Below are 12279 nucleotides of genomic sequence, written 5' to 3'. Positions count from 1 at the left end.
GATCAGCAGAGGCCGGGATGAAGGCCCGGCGAAGACTTCCGTCGTCCGACGGGGCAGCGGCCCAGCTGGTGTCGCTGTAGGATGGGAGCGGTGCTAGCAGGCAGGCAGGATTGCTCTCCGGCAGCTCCGGCATCACTGGTGCTGCGGCTGCAGGCAAACGTTTCTCGGGGGCCGCCATCTTGTCACGCTCTGGCCGGAACTTGTAGCAGGAAGGGGAGGAGCGCCAGGCTGGAGGATCAGGTTCCAGAATCTGCCCAGCAACAGTGACGTCATACGGCCTAGGCAGCCAATCAGGAGCAGTCAATGAAAAGTCTATGGCGCCGGACGATTCCCGCGCTTTGGCAGCATGGCTGTTAACCCCCTCCTCTCCGGGGTATGGCGCAGCCAGAAATTGAAGAAGATGGCGGCCATCTTGTGTACAGTTCAGGGCCCGAAACACTTCAATCAACCCCATAGCAATCAGCAAAGTCTCTAGGGGGTTTCAGTACAGTTCTGGGGGCACTGACAGTTGGCACAACACAGTCTGTATCCTGTTCGTGACGCCAAAAATGCGATGCCCTGGCCCCTGGGGGCCACTTCCGCAGTGCTGGTGTTATGAGCGGGCAATGACCGGGGCAGCTGCAGGGGTTATACTTGTCACGGTATAGGCCTGAGGGCAGCACAGCTGTAGGGCCGGTCTGTGGAATCTGCGGGTGATGATGGGCATGCGATTCTTCGCTGCACTTAGTCAGGGCACCAGTTAGTGGACACCAATGCCAGGGTTCAGTAACAGCGGTTTTATTATAGATGAGGTAACTAGTAGCAACAGTTCTGTCCGGATGCAACCGGGTATATAGCAGGCTTTGACAAACAAAGCAGGAGTGGTGCTGCATAGGCTGTGAGAATACGTGCCGGATGATGGGAGTAGGAGTATGAGAGAAATAGCGGGGCTGGGTGGATTAGCTTGAGAGTAATACTTGCTGTGAATCCTTGCAGCGATGAGGAGAGATAACGGAATGACACCCAGATGAGAGAGAAGACTCCGGACACTTGAGCAGGCAGATACAGCCGAAGACTGGTATATAGCAGCAGACTTAGTCACTCTTCTGTGGGAGAGGATAGAACCACACAACCTCCTTGCTTGGAAGCAGGGGGAAGACTCACTTGTTAGGAGGAAGTGGGAGGTCACATGGTTGCTCCTGGCCAGAGCTAGTCGGCCATTGGAGGAACCATGGTTACAGGTCACGTGATCAACAGCCTTGCATACCACTGTACACTGTAATAATACACAGGAATACATGAGAATACACATGAGAATGCACATTACCAGAGAATACTAGGGGAAAACCAGCAGCAGTTGCAGTGCAAACACTTACCAGAACAGGCATTGACACAGCAATAGAAATGGGCATAATAGGAGTAGTAGTCTGCATGTTCTGGGACACTGCAATCATACCTGAGGAAGCAAAATAGACTTTTGCTAAACATACAGTATGTGCAGTACAGTGACATGTTACCAATAGTTATTATCTATAACATCTATCTATCTTGTATTATAATCCAGCTGCTGCAACATGTTACAGTATACAGTATACGCTACTACCTTGTGTTCTGGGTTATACATGTAACAGTTTATATTCACCAATCATTAGATAAAATAAGGATAATTGGTCAGATTAATCCCTATTGACACTGCAGATGAATCCAGTGATTAACTTATTCGGCTTATGGCTAGAGCCAGGCTTACACAATGTGGCGGTATATCACTTGTTTGACTAGCAGCTTATACCATGCACAACCCACCCAGCCTAGCCGGCAGGTTCTATAAGGACTGGAGAATAAGGTGATTGGAGAAAAGATAATGATTGTGGTAAGGAAATAGAAATGTCTTCTTTAATATGGACAATAGTTATTATCTATGTTGTATTGTATTAAATAGGTACTACAACTCCTACTACTACAACTAGAACTACTCCTCCTACAACTACTACAACTAAAGACACAACAACGACAACATCTGTGACACCTAAACCAGGTAAAAGGCTTTACTGCTTATGTTATATATATATGAAAACAACAGAGATGTTATGGATAGATTTTATTACTGTCATTAAGCTTCTTATTTTGTGAAGCCGAAATAAAAAAATAAAATAAAATTGCTGATTGTTTTGTTTTAGGGATATTGTAGCGCGTCCTCCTCGAAATGTTTAAAACTTTATGTGCTCTATGGCTCTTATTATGTCTCATGTGTTCACAGGGTCATGTGAGGTGAATGGAGATCCCCATTATTACACCTTTGATAAGGTGTCATGTATTTCCCGCTGACTAGTATCCATATATACTGTGTGACTTATATCGCTTATCCTACCTCGTTTTTACAGAATTTTAGATTATAAGATTCTTTCTTGGATAAAATTATGAGAAGATTTCAAGGATTTACTTACTAAGGCCATGTTCCCACTATGTTTAACACCGGCCGTTCTTTGACCTGACCGGGTCACAGAACGGCCGGTGTTACTGAAGATCATCCCGGCTGGTACCGCAGTATCGGCTGGATGATCTTCAATACTAATGAATTCGTAAAAATCCCCGGACTTAATAAATGTCCCTCATAGATTTTAAAAGGATGGAACAGGCATATGGTCTGCATGGGGCCCAACTATAATGTAGTGTCTATGTTCTTCATCCAGCAATTACATTAGTTACTATTAAAGTTCATATACAGAGAAACCTCTCAGCCTATTATCCGAAGCAAAATAACATTTAGAAAGTAAAAAAGTAAAAAAAAGAATAAAACTCCCAGAATGCGAAATCTGTCTTCTAGGTTTATGTGCTGTCTGGCTCTTATTATGTCTCATGTGTTCACAGGGTCATGTGAGGTCAATGGAGATCCCCATTATTACACCTTTGATAACCAAGTCCATCACTTCATGGGCACCTGCACTTACACTTTATCCAAACTCTGTGACCATGATGGAGATCTGACAGACTTCAATGTGGAAGCAGCAAATGAGCACAGAGGAGGAAATACTAGAGTGTCCTATGTCTCGTCTGTGAGTGTGGACGTGCACGGATCCCGCATCACACTGGAGCAGAACAGACGGGTCACGGTAAGTTACTGATCTATCCCCATTACTGAGTATACTATAAGAGCCTAATATTACCACGTTATAGGATAATAAATGTTATTTACTATAAATGGATCCTATATATACAGCAGAAACATAAGAGGTACATGGCCGTCTCTCCTATCTAATAATTGGCTTCCTTAGGAGAAGAAAAACAACTTTAATCACGTAGCATACTGTAGAATGTTTTTAGATATAAAAATTGACAGTTTTTATTCCCTATTTTACATCCATTTTTTCCTCTAACTCTTCTATTCTACCTATCTGTTATTTCTATGACTGCAGGTGGATGGGGATGTTGTCACCTTACCAGCAGCTCTAGTACCGGGTATTAATATCTTCCTGAGTGGACATGATGTTGTGGTCACTACAGCTTTTGGCCTGAATGTAAAGTTTGATGGAAACCATAGAGTGGTGGTGACTGTTCCGGCTGAATATGCAGAGAAAGTGTGCGGCCTGTGCGGTAATTTCAATGGGAACCAGACTGATGACTTCCTAAACCCAGATGGAGGATTAGAGCCGGACTCCAACAGCCTTGGGAACAGTTGGCAGGTGGACAATGACACCAGGTCGGTCCCTATAATGTTACAGGACATACAGAGCTTAGATCTATCAGTTTCTCACCTATTTGCTTCCTGACCTTTATACATTTTATCACAGCGTGCAATGTGTACAAATAGCATGTATAATAATTACCATTTTATCAGCATTATACCAGTGTATATAGTGCTCAGTCCATATCCATTGTAACCTATCCATGATATATCTGCCCATTCTCCCATAAGGTGTGCTCCAGATCCAGACACTGAGCCGGACTGCACCGATGAGGAGAAAGAGACCATTTCCAGCAGCAGCTTCTGTGGACTCATCACCGACAAGAACGGCCCATTCAGAGATTGTCATGGTGTGGTGGATCCTCTGGTCTACTTCAATAACTGTGTCTATGACCTGTGTGAATTGGATCTGGATCCTGGTTCCCTGTGTGACAATCTTCAGTCCTATGTACAGTCCTGTCAGTCTAATGGAGCCGTCATACATCCCTGGAGGAATGACACTTTCTGCCGTAAGCAAAACTTATACAATCTCCACAGTCTCTTGTTGGCTTCATCTATAGTCTCTCTATAAACCTTTATATCTATACAAAATGGAGGCAGTGTACACACAAGTAGCGGCTGTAGCCTGGATGAGATGTAGCCTATATAGATATTGCTGATACCACTTTATGCTCCTTATTTCTTCCGTTTCTGCCTCTGTGTTACAGCTCTCACGTGTCCACCAAACAGCCATTATGAAGAGTGTGGGACAGCCTGTCCTGCCACCTGCGTGAATCCAGGATCTCCATCTAAATGCAATCTGCCCTGCACAGAATCCTGTATATGTGATCACGGCTACGTGTTGTACGACAAGAAATGTGTGCCCAGTCTTCAGTGCGGATGCTGGGAAAACGATAGACATTACCCTGTAGGATCTGAATTTTGGAAAGATGACACTTGTACCACGAAATGTAAATGTCCGTCACCTGGAAGCAGCTTAGTGTGTCAGAGCGACGCATGTCCCAGTAACCAGTACTGTGCGGTGACAAACGGCATCCCTGAGTGTGCATATTACACGTACGGCGTCTGCAGAGTACACAATGACCCCCACTACGAGACCTTTGATAAACAGACCCACCACTTCATGGGTCTGTGCACATACACTCTGTCTAAATTATGCAGCAACTCCTCATCCATTCCGGACTTCAATGTGGAAGCCAAGAATGAACATAGAGGAAATCCGTCTGTCTCCTATGTGCAGAGAGTACTTGTGGAAGTCTATGGTTACAGAATACATATTGTAAGGAAGGAAAAATCCCGCATTTTGGTAAGACGTCTATATTTATCTTATACACCATATTTCTTGGAGCATAACTGGTTTGTACGGAATACAGAACTTCTTCCACCATCACTCTCATTGCAGGTCAATGATGTTTGGACCACTCTTCCAGTAAGTCTGAATGGAGGGGCAGTGAAAGTGTCTATAAGTGGGCGATATGTCGTTTTAGAAACCGATTTCAAACTGAAGGTTTCATATGACGCGGATCATTCTGTGGAAGTGAAAATACCCGACACATTTGCCAATGAAGTTTGCGGTATGTGCGGCAACTTCAACAACCGCAAACCGGACGACTTCCTGATGCCCAATGGACAGCTGGCCCAAAATTCCAATGAATTAGGAAACAGTTGGATAGTCTATGACAAAGATGATCCATACTGTGGAACTGGACCAACCCAACCCCCGCCCTCAGTGTGCCCCCCAGACAAGGAGAACCAGTATGAAAGCGACGCATTCTGTGGTCTGCTGGCAAGTCCAGATGGTCTGTTTAGTATCTGTCACTCTGTGGTCGATCCTGAGAACTTCTTTGAGAGCTGCGTGTTCGACCTCTGCGCTTTAGATGGAGACAAGAATGTTTTGTGCAGCGCTCTAGAAGCTTATGCTGATGCCTGTCAACAACAAGGGGTCACCATTCCAAACTGGAGGAACCTGACATCTTGTGGTATGTATTGTCCGGATATACTGGACCAATGTTGTAAATCTTAGTATGACGCAGGGGTTGATCACATGATGTATTGTTATTCCCAGGAGTCCCTGACTGTCCACAGAATAGCCAGTACAATGAATGTATGACGGCATGTCCAGCCACCTGCCTGGACCCTCACGCTCCAGAGAAATGCAGCTCTCCCTGTGTAGAAGGATGTGAATGTAAGGACGGCTATGTCCTCAGCGGAGGGGTCTGTGTCTCCAAATCACAATGTGGTTGTTGGTACAATGACCAATATTACAATGTAAGTGTTTTTGTATGGAATGTTTTTGTATTATTTGCTCCTTTGCACCTTATTGTCTGATGCTAAAATGATTTTGCCATTTGTGTACAGAGAGGCGATGAATTCATTGAAGGAAACTGTGAGAGAAGATGTCAGTGTCAGGAGAACAACCTTGTGTCCTGTGCCCCTATGTCTTGTCCAGAAGATGAAATCTGTAAGGTGCAAAATGGATTATTGGGCTGTTACCCACCGAGCACAGCAATCTGCCACATCTATGGAGACCCCCATTATACTACATTTGACGGTACACTCTACCACTTCCAAGGGTCTTGTAACTACACCGTGTCCGAGACCTGTGCCAATACATCGCACAGCTTCAGTGTCACCACACGCAACGAGCACAGAGGGAACCCAAGCTGGACCGCCATTAATTCTGTGGCTGTGACTGTGGATGATGTGCACATCCTCATAGAGAAGAACAAGATTGTATATGTAAGTCATACTATGTTATTAGAAGTCTATTCACAATGTACCTTCTTAGGAACATCTCTAGTAGCTTACTAATATCAATTTGCATATATCTACAGTATATCTACATAATAAATTGGTTTCTAACAATCAGAATATATCTTTAGAATATGTATATATTTTTTTTATATTTACAAGATTTATTAAAAATTAGATTTTTTTTTTTTTCAAAAAGCAAAACTTTATTAAAAAAACTGATTTTTTTCCTTTTGGATAATTGATATAATTTTTTTAATCTCTAATGTGGAATTGAAGTTATTATTAGAGATGAGCGAATTTATATTACAAAGCGATTTGTTTGCTGAGCACTCGGCTTATACGCCGGCTGCCTTTCATCTCCGTGCCGATCCACCCCGGGTGCCTGGAAAAGTTGGATCCAGTCCTGGGAAAATGGGAGGAGTTTGCCCAGATTGGCTTGATTTTCCTAAAGCATTTTCTGTAAAATCTTTGGTAATGGATGATGTCACAGCGCGGTTTATCACCAGGACAAGTAGAGCCGGTCCTCCCTGTTGTGTCGCAGACTTCATCACATTGATGGATCTGAGATCAGAGACGACACTGGGGGGGATGGAGGGAGATGCTTCTATATACTCATTATACTATTGTCCTGTTGTTCTTTTTCTTTACAGGTCAACAGTGTTTTAGTTGCTCTTCCTACAATAGTATCTGACATCAGCATCATAAGAAGCGGCCAGTATGTTGTAGTTGATACCAAGTTTGGCCTCCAGATTAAATTCAATGGAGATCATGAGCTATTTGTTATAGTGGATGAGAGATACAGAGATTTACTATGTGGCTTGTGTGGAAGCTATAATGATAACCGCCTGGATGACTTCATGACACCTGATGGCACCATTGTAACTGATGTCAATGAGTTTGGAAACAGCTGGCGAGTAGCGGATGATGGATGGCCGTGAGTGTTTTCTTCTATCCGTCAGTCTGTCCATTCATCCATCTATCACCTGTCAGATGTAACTAAGTTCAATCTCCTTATGTCTGTAGGTGTGAGCCCACTCCTCCCCCGCCATCTACCTGCCCTCCTGACATACAACAAGAGGCGGAGGAGAAGTGTGAGATACTGAAGCTCCCCGATGGCCCCTTTGCACAGTGTCACGCTCTCATACCTCCATACCAGTACTATGAGAGTTGTGTATATGACCAATGTGAGACCGGAGGACAAGATGGTTATTTGTGCAGTTCACTAGAATCTTATGCTGCGGCGTGTGAAGCATTGGGAGTGTCACTGGGTGACTGGAGGAAAGATACTGTGTGTGGTAAGAGAACAGATATGTCTTCATGTATAGAAGATTATATTATTATTATTATTATTATACTATATTGGAGATGGTAATATCAATGTTATGTTTGTCTACTAGAAGTGGTAACCAGCACAACTCCATTTAGTACCTCAACTGTAACTACTACTACTGCAACCACCCCTGCTGGCACTCCTGCAGACACAACGACTACAGTAACTACTGCTGCATCCACCACCATCTGCATTATACCTCCTGCAGACACAACAACTTCATCCGTCTCAACTACACCAGGTAAAGCTGCTTAGTGTTATGTGAAGACAATAGAGGTTATACATACAGATTTTGCAAGCTTTATAGATTAAAAAAAAAAATTATATATATATTTTAACAATGATGTTGCAGCTGGCCTTTTGCAGCTGGTCTTTGGTTTTTAGGAGATTTAGTATGACAGGTTTCCTGGTGCAGATATATCATGAACTGTTGTGCAGGTCTCTTTTGGCTTTTTGGTGTTCTTATGTTGTGCTCACATTTTTTTAAGTGCAGCTGCCATGCCGGCCCTGTCCCGGATGAGCGGCACGTTCCTTTGTTATACCGGAAGTTTGGGTCTCCTGAGCTACCAACACGCTATGAGACTGTAATGTGCACTACCTCTGTTGGATCCAGAGGGGGTCAAGCACATTATGGTCCAATTGCGGTTTGGTATGTCAGAAGACCAGAACTTACACTTTGAGGCTATGTTCACACAATGGTCACAAAACGGCCAGTGTCTGAGAAGATCATCCCGGCCGGTACTGCAGTCTGAATGTGCCCTCATCCCGCTGCACACAATGAAGCGTGTGGCCGGAGACACTCGCTCTATTGTGTGAACTGACATGTCAGTTTCTTGCGGCGCCGCTAGGGATCCCGGACGGAGTGTATGCCATGTGTATGTATATATGTACTATGTGTATACACTCCGGCCCAGGATTCTCTCAGCCTGCAGCACTACATAAGTACCGTAGTAATCATGGCCGTGATCAACAACAGCTGCGATCACTGCGGTACTTACGTAGTGTGAACATAGCCTAACAGAGGAACTCAATGCTGATCTGGAACAGGGCCGGTATGAAGGGAAGTCTGGTGTCACACATTTTTAAAAGAGCCGGGGAGGAGGTGGCTGAGCGTAACACCATGAACCTCGCCTGCTCCGCTCTACACAACAGTAGAGATCAGTGATCTTAAAGGATGTTTAGGTTTGTGCGAACCCGCAGGCTGTACTTTTTATTTTATGGCTTTAATACTTTGTATATAGTTTCATCTGAAAAATGTTCTTACCTCTATAGTCTCTACTTATCTGATAGAAGTTTATTATTGAACTCTGACATATAAATGGCTTCTGCTTGTTCCCCCCCGGTATAGATTCATGTGTTTCCAGCTGTAATTTTGAAACTGGATTCTGTAACTGGAAACAATCAAAAATGGACAATACGGACTGGATCCGCTGGCGAGGTCCGACCCCGTCTGATCTTACAGGGCCGTCATCTGACCACACAACCGGCAGTAAGGAATTCACAATGTGATCTCATTTATTATAACTACACATTGTATCGGGAAACATAATGAGGGAATTTCTTGCTTTTATTCAGATGGATACTACCTTTACATCGATGGACGCTCTGCAGGTTTGGGAGCCATGGCAAGACTGGAGGGTCCTGCTAACTGCTTCACTGGGAACCAGTGCTTACGCTTCTGGTACCACATGTATGGAGCTGCACGCTACATGGAGCTGAGGGTGGCGGTTCTAAGAGAAGATGGTTTGGAATATATGGTCTTACTAGACGGCAATCATGGCGATTTGTGGCATTTGGAAGAGATTTTCTTGCCAGACAGTGACATCATCCAGGCAAGTGATACTGCTATAGAGTGTCTGTGTCATACTGACAGAGCGCACTATCCCAGTATAAACATGGAAGACGTTGTGTTTGCAGATTTTCATTGAAGGCGTCATAGGTGAAGACTATCGCAGTGATGTGGCCATAGACGATATATCTCTTGTTCCTGGATACTGTGTCGGTAAGTCACGTACATTGGAGCAGCTTGTTTTAATGTTTTATTCTTCTGTGGAAGGCATCAATGTGACTTTCCCAAACCCCCCCCCCCCCTTTCACAGCATGATTGACAGCCAGCTGGAAGCTGAGACTGAAGCAGGGTCAAAGATAGAAGGGAGAGCGAGGAGGTGTTACAGCCTGGAAAAGCCTCTTTGACATTTTGCACGGGAGAATTGAAGCATTTGTATATGTTATACATCCTACTGATATATAATAGATACCATAGGGAACATTTATCAAAATGGCCCCTTCCTGGCGCAGGCAGTGTGACGGACACTGCCTGAGCCGGAGATCCCCAAAGTTCTCCCGGGCAACCGAACGTTTCATCGGAGAAGCTCGGAAACGCTCGGCTGCGGGGAGAGCTTCAGGGATCCCTGGCGCAGACAGTGTACGTCACACTGACTGCGTCGGGAACGTGCCAGGAGATGCACGGATGCCGGGAACGTGCCAGGAGATGCACGGATGCCGGGAACGTGCCAGGAGATGCACGGATGCCGGGAACGTGCCAGGAGATGCACGGATGCCGGGAACGTGCCAGGAGATGCACGGATGCCGGGAACGTGCCAGGAGATGCACGGATGTCGGGAACGTGCCAGGAGATGCACGGATGCCGGGAATGTGCCAGGAGATGCACGGATGCCGGGAACATGCCAGGAGATGCATGGATGCCGGGAACGTGCCAGGAGATGCACGGATGCCGGGAATGGGCCAGGAGATGCACGGATGCCGGGAATGTGCCAGGAGATGCACGGATGCCGGGAACATGCCAGGAGATGCACGGATGCCGGGAACGTGCCAGGAGATGCACGGATGCCGGGAACGTGCCAGGAGATGCACGGATGCCGGGAATGTGCCAGGAGATGCACGGATGCCGGGAACATGCCAGGAGATGCATGGATGCCGGGAACGTGCCAGGAGATGCACGGATGCCGGGAATGGGCCAGGAGATGCACGGATGCCGGGAATGTGCCAGGAGATGCACGGATGCCGGGAATGTGCCAGGAGATGCACGGATGCCGGGAACGTGCCAGGAGATGCATGGATGCCGGGAACGTGCCAGGAGATGCACGGATGCCGGGAATGGGCCAGGAGATGCACGGATGCCGGGAATGTGCCAGGAGATGCACGGATGCCGGGAATGGGCCCCAGGTGAGTTAACTGTTTTTTTTTTTTTATAGTGGTCGCCCCATACGGTGGGGATGCGGCCATTTTTGAGCTCCCCCCACCGTATGGGGCGACCATACCCGGCGTATAATACGGTATATGTTATTCCTAATGTATAAATATCATAAATATTGTTGCTATAGGTATTATTTGCAATAACCAACATTTTGCGTTAATCATATTCAGTTCTATAAATTGTAACATTCTCCCTATAGATAAACCAACCACAACTACAAGCAGCACAAAGGCTTCTACTACAACTGGTAAATATTTGTCACCGTAACCAAATCTCAAAGTGTGAACAGTTAGTAGAGAAGATCGTCTATACAGTATTCTCTACCCGTCCTATTACTATAGATATAATAACACCTTGTGGTTTTACTTTCAGTTAATATTTGTATTGAAATATTTAATGTTAGCATAGCTATACTGGCTTAGAATTACACCTGAGGAAGGAACTTTTACAATGTGGCTAAAATGTACTATTGCTAAACATACATATAAACATATATTACTTATCAGACCAATTGGAGCGGTAATTCAGTGTAAAAAAAAAATTAAATCAATTAGTGTCAGAAAATTATATAAATTTCTAAATTACTTCTATAAAAAAAAAATCTGAAGTATGCTGTATGTCCTGCAGGAAGTGGTGGATTCTCTCCAGTCTGACACAGTGCTCTCTGCTGCCACCTCTGTCCATGTCAGGAACTGTCCAGAGCAGGAGAGGTTTTCTATGGGGATTTGCTGCTGCTCTGGACAGTTCCTGACATGGACAGAGGGGGCAGCAGAGAGCACTGTGTCAGACTGGAGAGAATACACCACTTCCTGCAGGGCAGCTGATAAGTACTGGAATACATTCGATTTTTTAATAGACGTAATCTACATATCTGTATAACTTTCTGACACCAGTCGATTTGAAAGCGATTTTTTTTTTCTCTGGAGTATCCCTTTAACTATAGCAACAGTTGATTTATAATCCAGCCACTGTAAAATGTTACAAAATATGCTACTACCTTGTGTTCTTGTGTTCAGGGTTATAAGTTTATAAGTTTAAATTTATCATAAATTTATCATTAGATAAAATAAAGACAAATGACATATACTGCAGGGATTGATCACTCCCTCCTCGTAGGCAGTCCAGAGAAATCCAGTGACAGGGCAGACTTTATGTAATGTACTAGTGTGGCCTCTGACTAGAGCTGGACTTACCAGTAGGACACTTGTATGACTGGCCGGTATTCTGTCAAACTTCCCCATAACCATGCACAATCCATGCATTCTAGCTGGCATAAAAACTGGAGGTCAGAGCGGTCCTGTGGTTGACAGATCGTAA

General features: G+C 44.9%; 1 protein-coding gene across 6 annotated transcripts in view; it reads left to right on the top strand.

The window, feature by feature from the left end:
* The window catches only part of LOC138795392 (uncharacterized), a 145471-nt gene that overhangs the window by 84811 nt on the left and 48381 nt on the right, over positions 1–12279 (top strand). For all 6 annotated transcript variants that reach the window (XM_069974397.1, XM_069974402.1, XM_069974398.1 and 3 more), the window contains 15 exons: positions 1919–2014; positions 2848–3089; positions 3393–3676; positions 3893–4170; positions 4369–4967; positions 5064–5640; positions 5727–5929; positions 6020–6400; positions 7066–7349; positions 7439–7710; positions 7813–7986; positions 9094–9234; positions 9321–9577; positions 9663–9747; positions 11162–11209. In XM_069974397.1, coding sequence (XP_069830498.1) covers positions 1919–2014; positions 2848–3089; positions 3393–3676; positions 3893–4170; positions 4369–4967; positions 5064–5640; positions 5727–5929; positions 6020–6400; positions 7066–7349; positions 7439–7710; positions 7813–7986; positions 9094–9234; positions 9321–9577; positions 9663–9747; positions 11162–11209 — 3921 coding nt within the window. The remainder of the gene's footprint in view (positions 1–1918; positions 2015–2847; positions 3090–3392; positions 3677–3892; positions 4171–4368; positions 4968–5063; positions 5641–5726; positions 5930–6019; positions 6401–7065; positions 7350–7438; positions 7711–7812; positions 7987–9093; positions 9235–9320; positions 9578–9662; positions 9748–11161; positions 11210–12279) is intronic.

Source organism: Dendropsophus ebraccatus, chromosome 6 (assembly GCF_027789765.1).
Source record: "Dendropsophus ebraccatus isolate aDenEbr1 chromosome 6, aDenEbr1.pat, whole genome shotgun sequence".
Taxonomy (NCBI): domain Eukaryota; kingdom Metazoa; phylum Chordata; class Amphibia; order Anura; family Hylidae; genus Dendropsophus; species Dendropsophus ebraccatus.
This window is presented reverse-complemented; position numbering and strand designations above follow the sequence as displayed.